Source organism: Benincasa hispida, unplaced genomic scaffold (genome assembly GCF_009727055.1).
Source record: "Benincasa hispida cultivar B227 unplaced genomic scaffold, ASM972705v1 Contig637, whole genome shotgun sequence".
Classification (NCBI taxonomy): Eukaryota; Viridiplantae; Streptophyta; class Magnoliopsida; order Cucurbitales; family Cucurbitaceae; genus Benincasa; species Benincasa hispida.
The window spans coordinates 167467-193429 of record NW_024064988.1 but is presented as its reverse complement, the minus strand read 5'-3'; the positions used below and the strand labels follow the sequence as shown (position 1 = coordinate 193429).

General features: G+C 39.4%; 1 protein-coding gene across 1 annotated transcript; it reads left to right on the top strand.

Moving 5' to 3' along the window:
• The first annotated feature begins 2586 nt into the window (after positions 1-2586).
• Positions 2587-25599, top strand: LOC120069860 (cytochrome b-c1 complex subunit 7-2, mitochondrial-like). Its single transcript, XM_039021676.1, has 8 exons — positions 2587-2707; positions 6139-6203; positions 18310-18424; positions 18516-18670; positions 18996-19043; positions 20219-20253; positions 24552-24568; positions 25487-25599. The coding sequence occupies exons 1-8, from the start codon at positions 2587-2589 to the stop codon at positions 25597-25599; spliced, it is 669 nt and encodes a 222-aa protein (XP_038877604.1).
• The last annotated feature ends 364 nt before the right edge of the window (positions 25600-25963 follow it).

Below are 25963 nucleotides of genomic sequence, written 5' to 3'. Positions count from 1 at the left end.
GCTTTAAAACCCGACCATTATATCACATATATCTTAGTCCGTTTCTCTCTCATCTCCTACATAATTCGAACAATTCAGATTTATATCTAATCATACTATTCTAAGTTTATTCCATATGAGTCTGTAGGGGAACCTAATGACCTATAGATCATGTTGCTCCCAACGATCCAAGATTAGCTAGCTAAACTCTTTTAGACGGAGCTAATCAACATTCCCGTGTAACTAATGGGTCATCCAATTAAAGTCCGTAGTATGCACGTCCCCTCACTATAGATATAATTTTGTGTCCATTTGATATAACATGAGAGTAAGTTTAATCCTTCACAAGTTGTTTCTAATCTCGACCTGGGTCATAAAACCGTTTAAACCCCAAGACTCATTCTTGTTCATTAAGCTCCAGCTGATTCTCTAATGAACAATTGTTTAAGGTCCAACTATAAACCGATCCTTCGGGCCGTGAAAAAGAAGGATGGATCGTTACGTTTGTGCATTGATTACAGAGAGTTGAACAAGGTGACCGTCAAGAACAAATATCCCCTTCCCAGGATCAATGATTTGTTTGACCAGTTATAGGGAGCTACGGAATTCTCTAAGAATGACCTCTGGTCAGGATACCATCAGCTGAGGATAAAGGGCAGTGACATACCCAAGACAACTTTCCGTTCGAGGTATGGACATTATGAGTTCATAGTGATGTCATTCGGTCTAACGAATGCACCAATAGTGTTCATGGATTTGATGAATAGGGTGTTCAAGGAATTCTTTGACACCTTTGTGATTGTTTTTATTGATGATATCTTGATTTATTCCAAGACAAAGGTCGAGCATGAGAAGCATTTGCGGAAAGTTCTGGAGACGTTGATGGCCAATAAGCTATATGCTAAGTTTTCTAAATGTGAATTTTGGTTGAAGCAGGTGTTCTTTCTAGGGAATGTGGTATCGAAGGAAGGTGTCTTTGTGGATTCTGCAAAGGTGGAGGCAGTTACGGTTTGGGCTCATCCAACCACGGTCAGTGAGGTGCGCAGTTTTCTGGGGTTAGCAAGCTACTACAGACGGTTTGTAAAGGACTTCTCTTGCATAGCCGCTCCATTAACTCAACTGACCCGAAAGGGAGCAACATTTATTTGGAATGAGGCTTGTGAAAACAGTTTCCAGGACCTCAAGCAGAGGCTGGTTTCAGCCCTAGTTCTTACAGTACTGGATGGATAAGGTGGTTTCGTCATTTACAGTGATGCATCCAAGAAGGGGTTGGATGCGTATTGATGTAGCAGGGTAGAGTAGTTGCTTATGATTCACGTCAGCTAAAGAAACATGAACAGAATTATCCCACGCATGACTTGGAGTTAGCAGTGGTGGTTTTTGCTCTCAAGATCTGAAGACATTACTTGTATAGAGAGAAGATACAGATCTTCACCGACCACAAAAGTTTGAAGTACTTTTTCGCTTAGAAGGAGTTAAACATGAGGCAAAGAAGGTGGTTGGAACTAGTAAAGGATTATGACTGTGAAATTTTGTACCACCCGGGAAAAGAAAACGTAGTGGCAGATGCTTTAGGCAGAACGGTGGCCCATTCTGTAGCTTTCATTACCAGACAGTCTCATTTATGCAGGGAACTGGAAAGGGCAGAGATTGCAGTAGTTGTGGAAAAGTCACAGTTGTCGGTGCAACCAAGCCTGATGCAGAAGATTATTGATGCGCAGCGAGACGACCCTTATTTGGAAGAGAGAGTTCATAGAGTGGAGTCAGGCCAAGATAGCAAATTCTCAATGTCAGTAGAAGATGGCCTTCTTTATCAAGGGCATCTGTGCGTGCCAGCAGTTAGTGGCATTAAGGATGAGTTGTTGTCAAAGGCTCATAGTTCCCTATTTTCGATTCACCCCGATAGCACCAAGATGTATCAGGATCTGAAGCATTACTATTGGTGGAATGATATGAAAAGAGAGGTTGTAGAGTTCGTCAGTAAGTGTTTGGTGTGCCAGCAGGTGAATGCCTCGAGGCAGAAGCCAACAGGCTTCTTAAAACCATTGAATGTACCGGAATGGAAGTGGGGGCATGTGTCTATGGACTTCATCCTGGAGTTGCCTCGGATAGTTAAAGGTTTCATTGTGATATGGGTCATTGTAGACAGACTTACGAAGTTAGCACATTTCATACTTGGAAAGCCCACCTTTTCAGTGAATAAGTGGGCACAGATATACATGAAGAAAGTGTTAAGATTTCATGGAGTGCCCATGTCCATTGTGTCGAATAGAGATCCTTGTTTCACGTCTAACTTCTAGAAAAGTCTCCAGCCGGCTTTGGGGACCCGGTTAGACTTCAGTACAACGTTCCACCCTCAGATTGATGGGTAGATAGAGAGATTGAATCAGATACAGGAAGACATGTTGCGTGCTTGTGCCATAGAGTTTTCAAGAAGCTGGGATACTCACTTGCACTTAATGGAGTTTGCGTACAATAATAGCTACTAGTCCACTGTTGGGATGTCACCCTTTGAGGCCCTATATGGGAAGAGTTGCAGGTCCTCTGTGTGTTGGGATGAGGTAGGTGAGAAGAGATTGTTAGGACCTGAATTGGTGCAAACCACGAATGAGGCAATACAGAAGATCACGGTTCGTATGTAGATGGAAGAGCTATGCCGATGTAAGACGTAAGGATCTGGAATTTAAGACCGGGGTGAAAGTGTTCTTAAAGGTGGCACCCATGAAAGGTATTCTGAGGTTTGGCAGGAAGGGAAAGTTTGAGTCCGAGATTCATTGGACCTTTCGAGGTCCTGGAACGAGTTGGCCCTGTAGCTTACCGTTTGGCTTTTCCCCCAGCATTGTCTTCAGTTCATAATGTCTTCCATGTTTCGATGCTAAGGAAGTATGTGACAGACCCGTCCCACGTAGTTGACTACGAGCCCTTGCAGTTGATTGATAACTTGACCTGCGAGGAGAAGCCCATAGAGATCCTTGCCAGAGAAGTAAAGACATTGCGCCATTGGTAAATTGCTTTTGTCAAAGTCCTGTGGCAGAACCACCAGTTCAAGGAGGGCACCTAGGAGCGAGAGGATGAGATGAAGGCCCAGTACCCAGAGCTTTTTCAAGGATGAAATTTCGAGGATGAAAGTTCTTTGAGGGGAAAGAATGTAACATCCCACACCTTTTTATTATTTATTAATAATGTAATTTTTCTTTTTCAGTAATTGTCCTTAGTTGAAGGGCATGTTTGGAATTTTGAAATTAAAGTATAAGCACGAGGATTTAAGTTTTGGCATGGAAATTATTCAAATTATTCAATTTTCAAATTCAATTTGAAAATTTATGGCAGGAATTAATTTTTCTTTGGAAAAGGAAAGGAATTAAATAGTATAAAGTGGAATAAGGAAAGAGTTTAATTATAATTATACCATTTTCCTTTATTATTATCATTATTATTATTATTATTTTTTTAAAAAATAAAAAGAGCACACCTACCCTTCTCCTTCACACAAACCCTTCGTTCGAGTGCCCCCCCCCCACTACAATGAGCCAACCGCAGCACCTGCACCCTTTCTTCGCCGCACGAGCCGACTGCTGCAGCTCCCTTCGATGCAAGAGCCGGACTGCCGCCGCTCCCATTTTGGACCACCGCCCCATGTCGTTTCCACCCAGGTCCGAGCCCAGCCACCGGATCTGCGCGTCCGCCGCCCCGCTGCCGCCCTCCGTTCGCCGTCCGCCACCGCTGTCACTTTTGGGTTTCACCGGATCTGGCAGTTTTAGGTAAGCCTTTTGTGAAGTTGGGTGGAAATTTGGGCCCCCATTAAGTTTGGAATGAAGGTTAACTTTGATGGAATACGAGACATATGCAGCGGAATTGGGACCTAATTACACTCTAATTGCTTCTAAATTAAAGGAAAATAGCATGTAATTAAAGGAAAAAATAGTGAATTAAAAGTGTAGGATACTACCTTTGAATCTCCCGAAAACCGCTTTTCCTCGTTGAATCTCGACCCGAACTCTTTCGGACCACCACTAGAGTTGACCTACTATCCTCTGGACTCAGAACCGATTTGTGGGACCTGATGGATGAAGAAAACTGAGAGAGAGAAAAGAGATGGAAAATAAGATGGAATTTGGGTAGGTTTGGGTTTTTCTCTTTTTTTTTTTTTAAAGTTGTGATTTTTCCAGCCCCAATATGAAAACCAATTCTCAAAATTGCAAAAACTCTTTTCATTCAAAATGAAAGCCCAGTTTATAGAAAAATCCATGCAACAATTGCATGAACTAAATGCATAAAAAACCAACACCTATATTCGATTATCTTAGTGGGCTTAAAGTCTCCACTATAAGCCAACACCTAGCCCATTATTTTGTTAGTGAAATTATCCAACAAAAGTTTGGATTTTCCCACTAACTATAGTCAAAGGGCAAAATAGTCATTTGGTTAAAGTCAAACTTTGACCAAAAAGTCAACATTTTGACTTTTTATGATTTTTCTCGTGTTGACTAATTTTGACCTCCCGAGCATGAATCCGCATTCATTTTCTCGAAATCCAAATCAAATTTGAATATAAGGTTGGTGAAAGTTTGATTTTTCAAAGTCAAAAGTCAACTCTTTGACTTTTTACATCTTTGATCATTTCCATCATTTCCGAGCTTCTGAATATGAACATTTTCATATTCTTGATATTTAAATCACATTTAAATATTCAAGCTGTATCTCTAAGCTTAAAAACCCGACCATTATATCACATATACTTGTCGGTTTCTCTCTCTCTACATAATTCGAACAATTCGAATTATTCTATCATACTATTCTAAGTTTATTCCATATGAGCTAGTAGGGGAACCTAATGGACCTATAGATCATGTGCTCCAACGATCCAAGATTAGCTAGCTAAACTCTTTAGACGGAGCTAATCAACATTCGTTAACTAATGGGTCATTCCATTAAAGTCCCGTAGTTGCACTCCCCTCACTATAGATATATTTGTGTCCATTTGATATAAACATGATGAGTAAGTTAATCCTTCACAAGTTGTTCGTAATCTCGACTGGGTCATAAAAACCGTTTTACCCCCAAGACTACATCTTGTTCCTTAAGCTCCACTGATTCTCTAATGAACAATTGGTTTAAGGTCCAACCTATAAACCGAATCCCTCTCGGGCCAAGGAGAGGGTGGGGCCCCTTGTTCAAGACCTGGATTCAGTACTAAAGGGAACAACCTTTCTACTATCCCTATAACAGGTAGGAGTGAATTCTGTCTTGCACCCTATGTTCCCAGCTATCCACCCGATCTTACCCCTGAAATGGGAGGCTTATTGGTCCAGCGATATTGAGCTCCCTCACTTATGTAGATCTAAGAATAATTTCTAGTGAACAGGAGTTCATAGTTAGCTCAGGATTAAGATTAAGTTACCTAGTTCATCAATTAACGAAATAGTCAGTTTTATACATAAAACGGCATTTAGAACGTAAAAAGTGACTATTTCATGGTTCAGTCTTATGTAAACTCTTTACATAGGATACCCCCACTCACATATCTCTATATGAACGATTCAGATTCACACTTTTGACTAATCTACAAAGTGGCCTGCATCCATAGTGTCCCCAGAATAAGGCGCCCAACCTTATTCATATACTATAGACCATTTTGGCTATATATTTGAACTTGATCCACATTTATGTCACACCTAAAGTTCAAATTACATTAAATAGCCTCGGAACCTTAGTTTATTGGATTCAAGATTACAATTTCAATAACAACTTTATCGAAAAACAAAACAGAATATATTTATTAATTTATAAACTACAAGTTTTAGGACATAAAATCCAACAAACTTATTCGAATTATTTTTGGCCTTAGATTTGAATCGAAGAAACTGTTGGAGTAGCTGTCCAGCGGGTTTGAGATCGTTCGACAAGAGTTTTGGTAAGAGATATAGTCCTTATTGTTGGTTTGTGGGCACGCTTTGATTACTGAATTAAGTTTGACTTAGCCCTTGTATCTTTAAGGTTCCAAGTTGTCATCCATTGGGAGTTAAAATCTGTTGGAAGGAGATTTTGGAGTGGTTGTTAATCGAGTTCCTTGGGTAAGCTTTTGGGTGTTGTGGTTTTGAATATGAGATGTCACAATTATTTTTGGATTGAAACTTAATGGTTGTATTCATATGTTAGGGTCGTTTCTTCAAACCGCGGTCATCGTTTGGTTGTCTGAGTTTATCTGCAGAATTTCGATTAAGGTAAGTAATCTTACCACTAGAACTACCCACGGGCCAGGCTTTAGTTGTATGCTAGCATGATGAGTGTATGTTATGGTAAATGCTAGCATGTTGATTGATAGTATGACCTGAATCAAAATATGTTCTGGCACGAGTTCTAATTTTTTTAAATATACACCTAGGCATTTGATTGTTAGTATCAGGTGGTGTGTGTTTCCATATGTTGGTATCTGATTTGCTGATGTTAAGGCCTACTTGTATATTGTGAAACTATGATGTTAAGGTATACAAGAATGTTGTAGAATATGTTGTTGAGGATTATGTGTATGTGGTAGAGCCATGGTATCGAGGATTACATGTATGTCATAGATTCGTACGGTGTTGATTTTTGAATATTGAGACTGTGTGAATGTCCACACTGATTACTTAGATGCTCACAAGTTTTGTGTTTCCTTCGGGATTCACCAGTTTTGTGTTTCCTTTGGGATTCACCAGTTTGTGTTTCCTTCAGGATTCACCAGTTTGTGTTTCCTTCGGGATTCACCAGTTTTGTGTTTCTTTCGAGAATTTCCACGTAGTTTTGTGTTTCCTTCGGGATTCACCAGTTTGTGTTTCCTTCGGGATTCACCAGTTTTGTGTTTCTTTCGAGATTCACCAGTTTTGTGTTTGCTTCAGGATTCACCAGTTTGTGTTTCCTTTGGGATTCACCAGTTTTGTGATTCCTTCGGGATTCACCAGTTTCGTGTTTCCTTCGGGATTCACCAGTTTTGTGTTTCCTTCGGGATTCACCAGTTTGTGTTTTCTTTGGGATTCACTAAAGGTAGTGGACATACTTAACTACAGTAGGATATGACTTAGTCTCTTACCTGTTTCATGTGTATATGTGCCATAGGTGGGTATCTAGAGGACATAGATGTCTAACTTGACCCCAGTGGTGGGGTTACTTACTGAATATTTAATACTCATTCTTTCTTATGTTGATGCTTCAAGTAAGGGTAGAGATGCACCGGCGATGGCGCAGCGGAATCCGTGATCGTACCACTGGGACTAGTTTTTACGCTTCCGCATCATGAAACTTAGAGTCCTTATTTTTCCCTTAATTTTTAGTTTCATTGTTTGAAACTTATTATTAAGGATCATTTCTTTTATATACTTTTAATAGTCTTTACGAATTATGGGTACCCTTTATTATTTTAACAATTGCATTTAATAAATATCTTTTGAACTTCTCTTGTTTATTTAGCATTTATTTCAATATAACTGAGCGTCGTTTTAAATTCTATGCATGCATTTATTTTAGTAACGGTCTAACCTAAGTCCTAGGGGGTCGGGTCGTTACGACCATTTGTGATAAATCACAACACTTGTAACTATTCCACAAAGCGGGCCGCATTCGTAGCGTTACTAGGATAAGGTTTCTCTTCTTTAATCATATACTATAGACCATTTTGGTTATCTCTTAAGACATGATCCACTTGTATGTCACCATATACATGCTTAAGTAACATAAAGACAACCAGGGATTTTAGTTTATTGGTTTGTGGTAAAGCAAATAAAATGTTCAGATAAGAAAAATAAAAAAGTGAAGTAAATATCATATATTATACATCTCAAGCATTCGTACAAACTGTTTAAAACTACAAGACACGAGACTTGATAATGGGTAGAAATGCACGTCATCATAAGCCTTTTGTTTAGAATTATGAGGGCTGTTAAGTAGAATATGTGGCGATTATGTTAAAAATTCATGAGAAAACAAGTTTGCGTCGATCGACATTAAGAATCTTAGCTAACCCACTATATACATTATTATGCGTTCAATTGTTTATTTTTGTAGCAACTGCAGAAATCGATCGCATACGCGGGAGCTAGGCTATCGCGGAGATGATCGCATGCACGATCGCATATGCTTGACGCATGGATATTGCGCCCATCTACCGCATGCGTCCATCGCATGGATGTTGCGGCCATCAACCGCATGTGTCCATCGCATAGAAGTTGCGGCCGTCAAGCGAATGCGGTCATCGCAGGGAGATTGAGGCGACATAATGATGACCATAATAGAAGGGAGACCAAAAGGTTGGTGGAATGCAACATGAATGCATACCTCGGGAGTATCAAAAGATGATGTTGACATTTCACCTACCATGCCATTAGCAGCAGAGATTCAGAAAAGGACCATCACGCCGTTAGTGTCAGATTCAGAGTAGGTCCATTAATGCTGTCGGCGATCAAACTCTATAAATAGAAGTCGATTAGCAGAATTTCAAATCATCCAAGGTTTTTCGCCTGAGGTTTTCTGCCTTAGGCGGATCCTTGTGATCCAGACTAAAGCGTGCGAAGATAGCTTAAGAGTTCTTCATCCCCTTCAATCATTCCGAGTGATGACCGGAGCCTTTGCCGGAGTTAGAGCTCAAGAGAGTCTACTCCAATGCCCATCCATGGCACCATTGGCAGCCTAGACACACATCTGCTGGAAGTAAGACATTGCTTCCAGTTGGCCCTCCATTTGTCTTCTTTCCTTATATTGTATTGTTACATTTTGGCTTAAGGAATTAATACATTTTGTGATCAATGCATTTCTATATTTCCTTCGATTCCATCTCCATCTTCATTTACTTGGTATCCTTAACTTTCATTGCATCACTTAGTGAGACTGTTAGAGTATCGCATACTTAATCATGTGGCATAGGAATATGAAGTATGTAGCAAACCGCTAGAAGGTGTGCGTTGTGCGAGTGTTGTGAGAAAACCTTATTTGCTTAGTGTGAAGCTGTAGCAACGCTTGTCTATAAGCGGCCGCAATACTTGTCTATGAGTAGAATCAGCAGCAACTAATTGCCCGGGAGGGTTAGTGGTTGGTCGTATTAAGCAATGTAAGCAAGTGTTCACTAGGAATAGGAATAATCTTACGTCAGCCAGGTTTATGCGATTACCTTGTCTTATGAGCACATCATTCATCATTTAGGCATACTTGGGAGAGTAGTCTAAAAACCAAATCTAAGTCTCGGAGAGCGGATTGGATTCCGGCATAAGCAAGAATGGAGACTTAGGAATAAGTTCTGTTTGCTATTACACATCGTGTGCATCTGCGACGGGTGTGTATAGCATGATCACATAAGTTTGCGTTGACTGAGGTTGCCCTTGCGGTCTAGCTTAGTGTTGTAGTAAAGACATCCTCACCTTTTCATCTATTTTTTCGTGCATTTATTATGCGTTAACAGTTGTCGTGTCTCTATCTCTCATTCATACTTCCACCGCTTAATCTGTTAGTTAGGAGTAGGAGTAGTGCATAACTTATCACTCTCATCATTCTTTTATTTATTCGCTGCATACACATCACCACATACCATTTAGCTACAAGTCCCTGAGTTCGACCTCGGATCACCCGAGAAACTTGCGTTCTCATTATACTTGGTGAGAGCGCAAGAAAACTTAGGACAAGAATGCATAGTCATTGCATATGAGATCAACACATACATTTCATTCCAATACATGACCACCAACACATGAGAGCCAATGCATAACCTAAGACATGCATCGTAGATATTGCGTTCACTAATTTTCGTCATCAAGTTTTTGGCGCCATTGCCGGGGACTTGGCAGCTAATAGTTTGTTGAGTTTTGTGTTTTCACAGGCAACCTTTTTACCTTGGGAGTATTGTAGCTTGTGCGACCAAGCTACAAACAATATTGAAGTGTAGGCAATGTGCCGAAAGCCAGTATTGACCCCTAGATAGAAGGGCAATCAGTCACATGAGCTGAAGGTAGTTCTAAGTGCATGACTGCCGGCATGTGCCTAACAATTGCTGGAAGTTCTAATGGTCAGGGCAAGCCTCTTGACCCAAGTAGTTGAGAGCAATCTCCTGCATGGAAGACTCCTTGCGGTGACCTCACACCAATTTCTCCAGGGATGTCTTCTACTCTATCTTTACCTTGCTTTCTTAGTTAGTTTTTTTTTTTAATTATTGTTATTTTGGATATGCGGCTGCTTCCTTGGTTGTGGTGCGTTTGCTCCTTGTAGGTGCGACGATAATTCTCCTTGGTGCGTAGTTACAATGGAAGGATCCTCTTCATCATTAAACGCATGGCTTCGACTGCATGAATTCTAAAGCATGGTCGCAAGCATTATTCTACTTAAGGTTCTTTTCTTGTTATCTTTTATGCATTATCCTTTTGAAATTCTCTTTTTCCAATTGCGTTCCTTTGTGATGCATCTATGATGGTACGTATAATTCACTACATCCGCTAACTAAGCATCGCAAGGCTCACCTTACTTTTAATAGCTTCAAATTTTGATAGTCTAAGTTTTATTATGTGCAAACCTTTGCTCAAACATTTGTTACCACATTTCTGTTGATTTTGTGTTTAGATTTGCAGCGAGAGTGCTGCTAACCTCTAAGTTTAGGGGTGGCAGCAATCCCAGAGAATTGTGTTCACTACATTATGATCATTTTCTAAAAAAAAAAAAAAAATTAGGAATAACAAATCCACTGTCAACGCAATGGGGAAACCCATGTTGATAAGAGTTAAGTTGTGAAAGGCATTTACCCGTAGTTGGATTTCTGCATGACACTCGTGGGGGCAAGCCCAAACAAAAGTAAGTCGCCAGGATCAACGCATAAGTGCAACTCCTCTGTCTGGCGTAAGCCAAATTAAACAAGACAAGAGTTGAGTTGAATATGGCACGCAATTGAAGTTGGTTGTTCGCATGACACACGTGGGGGCAAGCCAAAACAAAGAGCGTAACTAGGTTCAATGCTGCATTCTAATAAGAAATCGCAAGGCTTTGAATTGTTTTGAACGAACGCATTCTTAAAAGCTGAACACAAAGTTGCGGGGAATGAATAAAAAGTTTTTGAGCAAAGGCTTACTGGATTTAAGCTTAGAAAAGATCTCTTTGGAGAAGTAGCCGAAGTGGAGTAGAGCGTTGGTGCCATGGTTAGAGGTAGGAGTAAATTATATTCTGAGAGGCTGGTCATCGTAAAGGAAAGCTAGAAGGTGAGTTATGAATTTCTTGAGTATAAGGCATGCTTGAGAACAAGCATGATTCTAAGTTTGGGGGTGTGATAACGGGAATAAATGCACGTCATCATAGGCCTTTTATTTAAAATTATGAGGGCTGTTAAGTAGAATATGCGGTGATTATGTTAGGAATTCATGAGAAAACGAGTTTGCATCGATCGACATTAAGAATCTCAGCTAACCCACTATTATGCGTTATTATGCGTTCAATTGTATATTTTTGTAGCAACCGCAGAAATCGATTGCATACGCGGGAGCCAGGATATCGCGGAGACGATCGCATGCGCGATCGCATACGCTCGATGCATGGATATTACGCCCATCTACCGCATTCGTCCATCGCATGGATGTTGCGGTCATCAACTGCATGCGTCCATCGCATAGAAGTTGCGGCCGTCAAGCGAATGCGGTCATCGTAGAGAGATTGCGGCTACATAATGATGACCATAATAGAAGGGTGACTGCAAGGTTGGTGGAATGCAACATAAGTACATACCTCGGGAGTATCAAAAAATGATGTTGACATTTCACCTACCACATTGTTAGCAGCAGAGATTCAGAAAAGGACCATCGCACCGCGAGTGTCAGATTCAGAGCAGGTTCATTAATGTTGTCGACGATCAAGCTCTATAAATAGAAACTGATGAGCAGAATTTCAAATCATCTGAGGTTTTTTGCCTGAGGCTCTCTACCTTAGGGCAGATCCTTGTGATCCAGACTAAAGCGTGTGAAGATAGCTTGAGAGTTTTTCATCCCCTTCAATCATTCCAAGTGACGACCGGAGCCTTTGCCGGAGTTAGAGCTCGAGAGAGTCTACTCCATCGCCCATCCATGGCACCACCGACAGCCTTGACACACATCTGCTAGAAGCAAGACATTGCTTCCAGCTGGCCCTCCATTTGTCTTCTATCCTTATATTGTATTGTATTACATTTTGGCTTAAGGAATTAATACATTTTGTGATCAATGCATTTCTATATTTCCTTCGATTCCATCTCTATCTTCATTTACTTGGTATCCTTAACTTTCATTGCATCACTTAGTGAGACTGTTAGAGTATCGCATACTTAATCATGCGGCATAGGAATATGAAGCATGTAGCAAACCACTAGGAGGTGTGTGTTGCACGAGTGTTGTGAGAAAACCTTATTTGCTTAGTGTGAAGCTATAGCAACGCTTGTCTATAAGCGGACGCAATGCTTGTTTATGAGTAGAATCAGCAGCAACTAACTGCCCAAGAGGGTAAGTGGTTGGTCGTATTAAGCAATGTAAGCAAGTGTTCACTAGGAATAGGAATAATCTTACGTCAGCTAGGTTTATGCGATTACCTTGTCTTATGAGTGCATCATTCATCATTTAGGCATACTTGGGAGAGTAGTTTAAAAACCAAATCTAAGTTTCGGGAGAGCGGATTGGATCGCATAAGCAAGAAGCTATTACACATCGTGTGCATCTGCGACGGGTGTGTATAGCATGATCACATAAGTTTGCATTGACTGGGGTTGCCCTTGTGGTCTAGCTTAGTGTTGCTGTGAAGACATCTTCACCTTTTCATCTATTTTTTCATGCATTTACTACGCGCTAACAGTTGTCGTGTCTCTACCTCTCATTCATACTTCCATCGCTTAATCTGTTAGTTAGGAGTAAGAGTAGTGCATAGCTTATCACCCTCATCATTCTTTTATTTATTTGCTGCATACACATCACCGTATACCATTTAGCTACAAGTCTCTGAGTTCAACCTCGGATCACTTGAGAAACTTGCGTTCTCATTATACTTGGCGAGAGCGACTTGTGACAGGAACGCATGGTCATTGCATATGAGATCAAAACATACATTTCATTCCAACGCATGACCACCGACGCATAAGAACCAACGCATAACCTAAGACATGCATCGCAAATATTGCGTTCACTAATGTTTGTCATCAAAACTTTAAGGCATCAACCCCAACAATCTCCCACTTATCATAAAGCTAAGTGGGGTGTACAAAAACAAGTACAAAACATTAAACTAGGGCATAAAAGCCCAGTACAAGAAAATCTCCCACTTGCCCTAGTCCAGCCATGGACGGTCCTGTAGACCCATGCTCTGAAGGTGACCCTCAAACACTGTAGCCGTGAGAGCCTTCGCAAATAGGTCAGCAACATTGTGCTCCAAAGAGATCTTCGTGACGATCATGTCTCTTCGATGCAATATCTCGCGGATAAGGTGATAGTTCCCTCTATGTCTTTGCCGCGCCTATAACTCCTAGGCTCCTTGGAGTTCGCCAAGCCTCACTATTGTCGCAATAGAAGGTGATGGGCCTAGACATATCTAGAACAACTTCATAATTATAATAAGCTGCAATGGACATGAGGATGTGGATCGACTTTAACATGGCAATAGGCGAGAAAGTCTCCTCATAGTTGACTCCCTCTACTTGGGTATAACCCTTTGCCACAAGTCGAGCCTTGAAGGTTTGCACCTTCCCATTAGCACCTCGTTTGTGCTTATAGATCCATTTACAATCTATAGGTTTTACCCCATCAGTTTGATCTACATGATCTCATACTGAGTTGAAGTACATCGACTCCATCTCGAAATCCATGGCTTTGACCCATTCATCCCGGTCAACATCCTTCATTGCCTTATGATAAGACAACGAATCCTCAACATCGCCATCTACTATCATAGCAAGGATTTTCGTAAAACCTAAATAGCAAATGGGTGAGTTTGCAACCCTCCCACTGTGGAGGTTACCTTAACTCTTAAGGTGGAACCGACCTACGAGATGAACTATCATCAACAACTCTTGCTGATGAAGCCGATTCTTCAACAACTTTTGTTGAAGTTTTAGTAGTTTCATTGGAAAGCTCATGCAACACGACTTTACTATGTGGATTGTGCTCCCTAATATGATCCTCCTCTAGGAAAGTAGTGTTCATGGAAACAAACACCCTATTTGGATCATAAAAATAACCCCCACGTGTACTTTTAGGGTAGCCTACAAAGAGGCATAACCTCGACTATGGTTCCAACTTCTTGTGATTCACCTCAAGCACATGTGCAGGGCAACCCCAAATGCGGAAGTGACGTAAACTAGCTTTACGCTCGTTCCACGCCTCCAGAGGTGTTCTCGTAACACTCTTAGAAGGAACACAGTTGAGTATGTATACCGCAGTTTCCATTGCGAAACCCCAAAATAAGTCCGGTAAGAAGCGTAACTCATCATCGACGAACCATGTCCAACAAGGTTCTATTTCTCTTCTTCACTACACCATTCTGCTGAGGTGTACCTGGTGCTGAGAGTTGGGAAACGATTCCATGTTCTATTAAATAGTCCTGGAATGCAGAGTCCAAAAGCTCTCCACCTCGATCCGATCGAAGTGTTTTAATTCATCTATCCAATGCGTTTTCAACTTCATCCTTGAACTCTTTGAACTTTTAAAAGGTTTTAAACTTCTGTTGCATTAGATAAACATACCCATACTTAGAGTAATCATCAGTAAAACTGATAAAATACTCATAGCCACCTCGGGCTCGAACATTCATAGGACCACAAAGGTCAGACTGTACTAACTCAAGAGGCTCTTAAAAGGTCTTTTAGTCATCTTACCCTCAAGACAAGATTCGCATACCGGTAAAGAATTTTCTTCTAACTCACTTAGAATGCCATTCTTCACCAATCTCTCAATCTTATTGAGATTGATGTGTCGTAATTGAAGGTGCCAAAGTTGGGCATTTTCTTTTGAAGAGATTCGTTGACGTTTAATTGAGTTACGACAGATTTAAACAACTCTGTGTTATGGAGGGAACTTAAGGCTAACGGCCTTAGCACATAAAAGTTACTTTTCAGATAAACTGTACAAATTTCAACACCATCTTTATGAATAAACACTTTATCCACATTAAAAGAAAGCGTATATTTACATTGTAACAGACACTTTACAGAAATAAGGTTCCTTTTAAGTTCATGAACAACATATACATCGTTTAAAACTAGAAACCAATGCTATAAAGATAATTGGATGTCTCCCACTGCCACAGTTGAGACGACGTGCCCGATGCCTACTCGCATCGTCATCTCACCAGCCTCCAGTTATCGCTAGGATCTAATCCCTTGAAAAGAAGAACAAACGTGATTAGTGGAGCACAAATCAATTATCTAGGCAGAATCATCATTCTCTACTTAACATGTTTCTAGTACAAGTAAATCATATTTACTTTGGTCTGCCTTGGCCTTAGCCTTGGTGGCCTTCCCTTCCTTCAGCTAGCGAGGAAAATTCCTCTTCCAGTGTTTGTTCTGGTTGCAGTGGAAATATTTTCCTTTTTCAACTGGCAGCGTACGCATTCTTGGGGCGACAGGTGGTGGGTTAGCAGACGCTTTCCCTTTCCCCTTACCACCCTTCTTCTTCCCCTTTGCAGAGTTAGAAGTAGAAGGTGCAGACTTCGTTCCTAACGTCGAACCTCAATGGAACGTCCTAAAGGATGAAGCAACATTTCCCTCAACATTTTTCCTCTCCTTACTTTTCAATAAAGATTGGTATGTCTGAAACTCGTTGAGGAGAGTTGTAAGGGTGTATTTCACTTTGTTAAGAATCACATTGCTAACAAAGTGTAGGAAGATCTCCGACAAAGAATGCAGAATTATGCTAACATGATTGCCCTCATCGATAGTAAACCCATTCAACTTTGCCACATTGAAGTGGACTATCATGTTAAGCACATGTTCACGAACAGAGGTGCCTTCCTCCATTTTGAAGTTTAAGATGTATTTAAGAGCCTCGTGCTTGAGCTGTTCAGACGGTTGTCCAAACATCCCCCGCAGAGATTTCATGATCTCACGCGCTGAGACCATGGGCTCATGCTTCTTGGCCAACACGTCATTAAGACTGGCCAAGATATATGCTCAGGCCTTCTCATTTGCTCGTGTCCATCGCTCATACACTTCCCTAACATTTTGAGTGGCATTGGGAGCTGGAATAGGAGGTCAGACCTCCGTAAGGGCAAACATGAGATCCTCGATGATTAGTATCGTCATGATCATATGTTTTCATGTCGAAAAGTTTCCGCTAGTAAGTTTCTCGCCGCTAAGCAAAGCTAAAGTGGCTGTAGCCATTTTTAAAAACTTGTTGCTGAAAAACAAACGAGCTTTTATAAGATTTTGCTAAACCACATTTTAACCAATTAGTTTTAGCAAAATAGTTTCCAAGTACCCTAAGTGTTTTAAGACTTCTATTTTGCAATGATGCCCCAACGAGGCAGGAAAAACGTCATCGGTGGGGTGATCAGATGCCTCTTCACTAGGATGAGACATTCTTAACCATTAGGCAGAACCAACTCTTGGAACTGAACCTAACAGCCACCATTTATTTGGTCTAGAACTGTTAACCTTTAACAATTCTACGTAAGTGTGACCCCTCACTTTGGACGCTAGATTCCCACCCTAATGAGCCCATCGTAAGGAAGAAGCAGATTAGGACAAGAGACTAAGTAACCTTATCCTCCTACAGGAGATCAAATAAAGAAACGCGCAAACTGCCATCTTATAAGGGGACACTACCAGGGTGCCTCGAGGTGGATGCGGCCAGAAACTTTTTCAATCTAATGAGGGAACCGTGGGATATCTGCTGTTGCACTTTTTCCCGCTCCCACTTACTATGAAACACTCTCTCTATCCACCTTGGTATTAACCTACCAAACACCAATCCTTTAGGGGGACACTCTCAGGGTTACACGGGCCAAGTGTAGATCTCACGTTGTGGACTATATGGGGGAAATGTGAAAGTTTATAATGAAGATCAATATGCCCCAAGTACCTCCACTGTAATTTTCTACCTATGGGGTTCATAACTTAGACAATCCCGGCTACTAATTTTAGTCAAAGTCATATTTTTAAAGGGCCAATCATAAATAAATTTTGTCTATGAAACAAAGAAGTCCGTAGTCACATTTAAACACTTTAATGGACTGTCCTTTAACTTGTATCATGCCACAATCTATCTAATTCACCTTCTAGGTAATGTTCACAGGTAGGGGTGTTACGTCCGTCACTGTAAATTAACCCCCAAGCGTAAGACAGACCCCTTAGACAAAAAGGTCCCTTATAGAAGATTTGCTAACTTTTAACCTTTTATTAGTCAATTTAATCTTATTACAACTGATTAAAAGATTAAAGCCTAAAGGTTACTAAATCAAATTAGAACCATAATCCTTAGGTCTATATCATCCCAATGTTCTAAACATTTTAAACCATGAATTAAACCTAAGTGAGCAAATGCATGTCTTTCTTAATTGCTTTTAGTTCTAATTTCTCTTTTAAAACTTAAAAAGAAACAACCTAAAACACATTGCCAACACAACAAGGTAATTTATAACCGCTTATAAAGTAACCTATTTGTCATGCTTTTATGCCAATGTTCTTGATCATTACTATTATATAACTTTTATATACTTTGTAAAACCAAGCAAACATGCTTTCCATACACCCTTACACTACAGAGAAATTTGAGCTTTTGATTCGGTTGGGAAAACTAAAATGGATGTACAAATGTCGGTTTCTTAAAAACAAAAAATGGATCTTTAATGTCGGTTTTAAAACGCAACATGTAGGTGTAACCTATAAATGTTGGTTTAATAACCGACATTGTAAGGCCAATGTTTTTTTGTTCCCTCTCTAAAACCATTTTCATTTCCCGCCTTCCCCATTTATCAATTAAGCAAAATAAAAAAAACTAATATATATATTGTGTAAAGAAAAAAAATTAACTCCTCAATAAATCCCCAATCTTTTTCTTCTTCTCCGTCCAAGCCCTTCCCATGTCGCCTTCCTCAGCTGCACATTCCCTGGCCAAGACCCTTTCTCCAATCGCCTCACCATCCATTGCCTAGCATCGGCAGTGAGCCTTTTCTCTCTCTTTCTCCGCTGTCAAACTCTCTCTCTAACCCACGAAAAAGTAGATCCACCGCCTGAAGTTCCGATCTTTCTTTCTCTCTCTCTCACTCTCACTAATTTGCAAGCCATATGCCAGATCTAGCCGCTGTGCAGCTCATGTTCATAGATTGAGTTTGTCCATGCCTAAAGTTCATGTTCATTAACCAATCTTGTCTTTTTTGGAGGAAGAAAGGAGAGAGATCGAAATAGAGTCCTTTTTGCAGTCCTTCATCGACCCAAAGAAGAACTGGTTTGCTCGTCAACACATGAAAGTGCTCACCCAACGCCTCCATAATTATGGTAATTGAAACCCTAATCGTTTCTTTTTCTATGGCATTGATTTCAAATTTTGTCCCGTGGAGATTGATGTTGGGTTGTGTTACTATTTTAGGTCTTCGATTCGATCTGTATGATCCATATTATGATATTGATATGAAGAAGGCTTTGAATCGACTCCCTAGGGAGGTTGTTGATGCGGGCAATCAGCATTTGAAGCGGGCCATGGACCTTTCCATGAAGCATCAGTACCTTCCTGATGATCTTCAAGTTTTTTCCTACTATAGATGTTTATCTCTTCCTTAGATCGGTTCGAGCCTCGTCGAAAAAAAAGAAATGTGTTATATGTTTATCATAACCGAATAATCTTCAATTTTATTCTGTATTCAACATGCTCTTAATATAATTGTTGAGCGTGCAATATTCTCGAACTCTAGTATTTTTTTTATAGTTAAATTTCTATAATTTTTCATGGTCACTGGGAAATAACTCTTGATTGTATTGGGTTTTGTTGTTTTTCCCCAACTAAGGACAGGATGTTGAATTCTAAATAGTAAGATGGTTATTAGTTTTAATTATTTCATTCTTTTGGCAGGCCATGCAAACACAATTCAGAAGCTATCTCCAGGATATGTTGGCACTTGTAAGTCTTTCCATTATTTCATATCTCCCGCTTTATTATTTAAAGTGAAAAAAATTTGTGGTAAAAAAAGAGTGAAAAATGTCTGGTCGTGTTCATGGAAATGAGGCAGCTGCTCTATATCGTAGTGTCAGTCATGGTTCTTAGAGTTTTGTATCATATGACCTGTATTTGGGAGTTATTGATTTTGATATTATTTACCATTTGTTAGCCTAGATGCTATCTTGCTATGTACTTGCATTACAGTTGAATTGTTTATCTAGTGTAGTTCTAATTTTATTGAATTCCCCTTCAAGGTTTCTTGTTCCGTCCTCTGTTGTCTTTTTCATGATTTCAGGTTTCATGATCTAGATAGATATCAACTTTTGGGTAATATATGTATGAATCCTGGATATGTTTTCTTTTAAAGCAAAGAAATGACTTGTGTAGGCTTTTGTTTGTGGTTGAATTCTTGATTTGTTCTGATTGTAATATTATACGAGTTTATACAAGTGATTTTCATGCACTACGACCAGATCTTCGCTGTTAATCCTAATTCTTATATTATTTTCAAAAACATTATACGAGTGAAATTTCTTTATCACATGCAAATAAAGTAAAATGTGTGGTGGATTTTTTTTGGTTTGATTAATCTGGATTCTTTGAGTTTTATTTACTGGCGAGTATGGAAGGAAGGCTGGATAAAAAATAAGATAGAGCAAGGTTGATGATTTGATGACCAGTGCAACTTAACCTGCTCAATTTTTATACCCATTGTGTTAGATTGTTTAATATTAATGTCTCAGCTTAGGTGAATAAAATTTGTGTTAATTTAAACTGTGTAGTAGCAGGAAGTAGGGCCGCATGATGCTGCATATGCGTGCTACAACTCTTTTGATTTCTTGGAATACTACTTAGTGAATAGTTGTGGGGATTGTGTGTGGCACATCCCACCATTGCTTTCTACTTGATGTCGACCTATCTTATTCTGCCAAATTTCATCCGATGTCTTGCTAGACTGTTGGTACATAGCTTCTTTAGCATTTTCCCTTTGAACTTTGGGGTAAATGACTTCGTTTAGTAATTAAACAATCTCGTTTAATATTGATCTTTGTTGATATTTATCTTTATTAAACTGGAGAAAGCTGAATAAATGAAGCTAAAGGTAATTTTTTTCCCGCTTTGGGTATGTTTTGCAGGTAAAGAAGGAGAGAGCAGAACGTGAGGCATTGGGATAAATTCAGAAAATTCTTCTAGTTATATTGAAGAAGGAGCTAGCCATGCCATTGTTACTTCAATAAGTTCTTTCCTTTTATCTATTTACGATGATATTGCTTAATGTATTGCCTGAAATGGAGGTAGTGTAACATGATTTTGAAATTCTGTAACACTGAACCTTGTTGAGCAATTGTAGTACTTGAATATAGAAGATAATAAAGATTTCATTTGGTCTTAAGTAAACTATTTTCGAATTGCCCACAATGGCTTTAAATGTTGTATGTTTCTTGGTTCTGTTGCAGTATGTGTTTAACAATGGACAAATGGATCTTACAAGGCTTAAAGATCTTGTTCGCATTGTTGGAAGACAAAGGCTTGTGTTGTATCTTAGTTGTAGAAAAAAGGTACTTCTTTTTGTGTTATTGTTGCTGAGTTTAGAAGCTGTCATGATTGATTAACATCCTAAGTTATGGTTAACCATTTAGATGTAAAAAGTCACCCAAAGTCATCTGCATTGAAACAAACAAAACATCTTGCAGCTTGGGGCTTCACTAACATTTGTCTATGCTCATGCATTGATTAACATTTAGTTTCGATTTAGGAAGGTAAAATGCAATTGTGACAAATAGATGGCAGAAGTTCAGTGATGTATTTCTGTGTTGTATTTGCTTTTAGTTACTTACAATTTGAATCTAATTCGTCTTTGGAATCTTGTTTAGATAATCTAGGACTAACTACCTTCATGTCAAAGATTGATCCTCGATAGTATCTTTTAGTTGAAGATGTTTTTTGTGGTTTCATTTGGTTGAAGTCTTGTATCCATTGGTGTGCTTTTTAGATGCTTGATGTTTTGGTGTTGCTTTAGGGGGCTTTTTACTTTTTAGTTATATGGATAATGTAAAATTTTTTAGTTGAATATGCTAGCCTCGTACGTAAGATATTTATTTTTTATATAGTACTAGCTTTAATTTAATAAATGGACGTAAACTTATGTTGAATTTATCTTCTTTTTTTTTCCTTTTTGTAGTTCAATACAAAAGAATGCATACACGCAAGGAGAGATCAACATAATTCGGACCAATGGGCAAGTTTTGTTTGGCCGATTTGTGTAAGGATGTAATTCTTGTTTTTGTCTCAATAGAATGTAAATGCTAGCTTAGAATAAATGTAAATTTATCTAACCATGATCTTTGTGAATGGAATTAGTATTAATATGATATTTTTGAATGAGAGAAATGATGGCTTGGTGTAAGTATTCTATGAAAGTTTGGTTTCTGGTATTGTGATTCTTGTTTGTGAATAAATTCATAGGTGGAAGACATGATCTGTTTTATTATTGGAAGCTGTATTCATGGTATTGTGATTCTTGTTTATTCATGGAATTAGTACTAATTGATATTTGTGAATGAGAGAAATGATGGTTTTGGTGTAAGCTGGATTCTATGAAAGTCTGGTTTTGGTATTGTTTTACAAATTTTGGTGGATAAATTCATTGGTGGAAGACAAATATTGATGAGTATATGTAATGGATTGGAAATATTGATTCTTGTTTGTGGATAAATTCATAGGTGGAAGACAAATATTGATGGGCTCGCCATGAAATTTTTTTTATACTTTTTAATATAAAACACAGAAATTTCCTGACCCAACATGAGACATATAATGTCGTTTTTAACTTATTTGACAAAAAAAATGGATTCGGCAACGGATTTTTTTTAAAAAAGGACAGATTTGAGCTTCAATGTCGGTTAAGAATTAAAAAAAAGGCTTTATTGTCGGTTGCAACCGACATTAAAGACCTTTGATCACTAAAGACCTTTAATGTCGGTTGCAATTGACATTAAATACCTTCAATGTCGAGACCTTCAAGGTTGTGTTATTAGTGTTATTGAAGCCCTTTAATGGTTTAAAACTGACATTAAAGGCAATCAACATTAAAGGGCTTTAATAACACTATCTTTAATGTCGGTTGCCAACCGACATTAAAGCCCTTTAATGTCGGTCTAAAACCGACAATAAAGCCTGAATTTCTTCTAGTGTTATACTATAACAATTATAATATAAAGATGATACACGCTAATGCTTTTTATGCATGCATAAATATAACTCTTATATTATATGATGCATAAGCATGCTCTTACGTAATTAATCATGCTTCTCTAAATCATAACATTTATAATGAAGAGATGATGCATGACTAATGCATAACCTAAGGTGAGATTTTTCTATATGTACATACAATATGACACATAAATAAACATACATCTCATGTATTAAACCAAAGATTAATGGACAAAAAACCGGAATGAAAAATTCTATCTATTACATTTTTCCATCGAGCAAACCGGTTCACAGGCGAATTGGGTCTTGTATCGCCGGGCAAAGCTCCATCGTTTAATAAATGCCTCCAAGTAAACGATCGCTTATTGCACACTAGACGATAGCGTGAAAAGCTAAACGATCGCTTAGATGACAACGAGGCCGCGAAGCCTATCGTCTAGACGATCGCTTAACACGCGAAAAGGTAAACGATTTACCTCACCTATACTCGGCGGTCGTATAGTCAGTAACTAAGCGATGAGGCTTGCTGAGCTATACGATCGTCTAGTGTGTGTACGCGTTAAACGACACCCGAGCATCCGATACTCCACGATCGCCTACCCCATTGTCTACACGACTCGACCAACGCTTGGTTGTCTTCTTCCTCGAAGAACAGTAACCTTTCTCCGAACTTCTTCATGAACGACTCAAAACTCAAACTAACTTTGAAATTACAGACTCGATAGCAATTAATTATGCCCAAAAACACAGGGGCCTTTACAATTAACTGAAAATGTAAAAGAATTAATCAAACCGAGGTTTCATCCCAGAGAACTCCATTAATCCACACATCCACAAGCGATTTAACAATTAAACAGAGAGTAGACATGCTGCACCCACCGAGAATGTATATGCAATTCTTTACATAAATAAAATTGGAATATCAGAAACTTGGCTCTGATACCAATTTAAGGAACTCTTATACAAGAGTGCCTATGAGCGGAAGCGGATCTTTCCAATTTCATTGTGACAGAATTTCCACACATACATTGTAACATACAGATATGCCTTGAAAACATGAATTACTGGCATGCTTTAAAAGAGAAAATAAAAGACCGAGAGAACGTACTAGTTGAAGAATTTCTTCACAAGAACTCGGTCTCACCGTGAGCAAACTTCTCTCGCTCCTTATCGTCCAACAACAATCGCCTAGCAGCACCACGGTCGTCTAGACGAACAACAGCACATGAACAACAAGCACCTAGCAGCACCACGGTCGTCTAGCGAACGGGGACGACACCACCACTCGAAGCCCTTAGTATTCTCGGAGTGAGAATCCAAAGGGTGTACTTTGATGGAATTGGTAGAGGGGAGGAGGAAAAGCAATCGTGTACTACAAACAAGCAAGTGGGAGAAAGGGAAGACTATCGCATAGTCAGGTGCTTGGTCGTTTAGGTCAGGGTACACGATCGTGTAATAATTGCTAAGTGATCGTCTATCAAAAGGTAAGCGATCGTTTAGTTACTTTTGGTTAAGTGATCGTCTAGTAAAGGTAAGCAATTGTTTAAGAAATCATAGGCGATCGTTTAGGAAACGCGAGTGTGCGATTGTTTAGTAGGCGGGCACTATAGGCTTTCAACACTAAGCGATGCAAGACTACCACACCGTGAGTGATTTTAGTGTATCTTGCGTATCACATGCAAAATGAAAACTATTTTCATTTTATTCTTTAGTTACTAGAACTGAATTCAACTTCTCACTTTTGCACGAATTTGGAGAAAACTTCGGCCAATTATCTCATAACCGCCCAATTAATAAAATAATGAATATAATCATATTATATTCTAAACCTATAGTGTAATATCATATATAAGCTATAGTGTTTTCTCCTCTACTTGATATTTATATCCAATTTCCTCCAATATAAAGTATCTCATACATTTAGTCAATCATATCATATATAATTAACCAATTCAATTATATCATATATAATTGAACTCCCTCTTGTCAATTTGAACATTTCAAACTAACCCAAAACTGATTCTCAACTTGTATCCAAGCTACTAAGGGGACCTTATGGACCTATGGCTCGAAGCTCCAACGGTACGTGAATAGTTGACTAAACTCTTTAGCCACGAGATCCACCATCCGTTAACTGTCAGGCATTCCACTAAAGACCGATAGCTGAACTCTTCTTACCACAAATATATTTCTGTGTCCATCAGATGTAACCAATCGTGAGTACCATAACCCTTCATAGATGCTCGAAAGTACAGCTGTGCCAATTTATCGTTTTTCCTCTGTAGTTACATCTCACTCCTTAAGTACCACTGATTCCTCTAATGAATAATACAACATAGTCCAACTATGTGTGAACACCTCTTGGGCCATGAGAAAGTATGTGGCGCCACATCGTTCAAGCCCTGGAATCAGCATTTAAGAGAGCTATCTATCTACTTACCCCTACATCGGGGAAGGAGTGAATTCCATCTTGTGTAGCTGAGTTTCCAGCTCCCAAATCAGACGAACCCCCAAAGTGGTAGGTTTAAGTCGGCGAACTGGCCACTCGCACCCTTGCATATCAAAGGACCGCCCTCAATGGCAGGAGTTCCTAACTCACTCAGGATTGAGGTCAGGTTACTTATGGTCATCCTAGTGAAGTGAAGTCTCTGTCATGAACGGTGTTATATAACGACACGTTAACACTTCGTGGTCAGGTTTTATACAAACTCTTTGTATAGGACGCCCCCCCTCGCATGTCCCCTACACGAATGATCAAGATCAGACCATCTGTGACAAGTCACAATACTTATAAGTGTTCCATAAAGCAGGCTGCATCCATAGCATTACCAGGATAAGGTTCTCTCATTTATTCATATACTACAAACCATTTTGGTTATCTCTTAAGACATGATCCACTTGTATGTCACCACATACATGTTTAAGTAACATAAAGACATCCGTGGATTTTAGTTTATTGGTTTGTGGTAAAGCAAATAAAACATTCAGATCAGCAAAATCAAGAAGTGAAGTAAATATCATATATTATACATCACAAGCGTTCGTATAAACTGTTTACAAACTACAGGGCATGAGACTTTAGGGCATCAACCTCAACATTAGCAACTCTTCCCATAGAGGGCCTCAAACGGCGACATGCCAATAGTAGCTTGATAACTATTATTATATGCAAACTCTATCAAATGCAGGTGGGAGTCCTAACTCCCTGAAAACTCTAACACACAAGTGCATAACATATCCTCCAGTGTCTGGTTTAAACGCTTTGTCTGACCATCCGTCTGTGGGTGAAATGTTGTACTGAAATCCAATCGAGTACCCAACGCTGCTTGGAGACTCTTCCAAAAGTTGGATGTAAGGCGAGGGTCTCTATCCGACACAATGGACACAGGTACTCCATGAAACCTCACTACCTCTTTTATGTATACCTGCACCCACTTACTTACCAAAAAAGTAGACTTCCCTCGAAGGAAATGTGCTAGCTTAGTGAGTCTGTCTACTACAACTCATATCACTGTAAAACCCTTCACGGTTCGCAGCAACCCCACAATGAAGTCGATCAAAACACTCTCCCAATTCCATTATGATACGCTCAAAGGTTGCAACAAACCTGCTGGCTTTTGTCTCGGGGCCTTCACCTGTTGACATACTAAGCATTTACTGACAAA

Bases quoted from the DNA above. Each gene is read 5' to 3' on its own strand.
- LOC120069860 (XM_039021676.1), top strand. From the start codon at position 2,587: ATGAGGCAATACAGAAGATCACGGTTCGTATGTAGATGGAAGAGCTAT. The intron at 2,708-6,138 runs GTATTCTGAGGT...TTCATATGTTAG, and splicing joins AAAGGTGGCACCCATGAAAG to GGTCGTTTCTTCAAACCGCG. The intron at 19,044-20,218 runs GTAAGTCTTTCC...TATGTTTTGCAG, and splicing joins TCCAGGATATGTTGGCACTT to GTAAAGAAGGAGAGAGCAGA.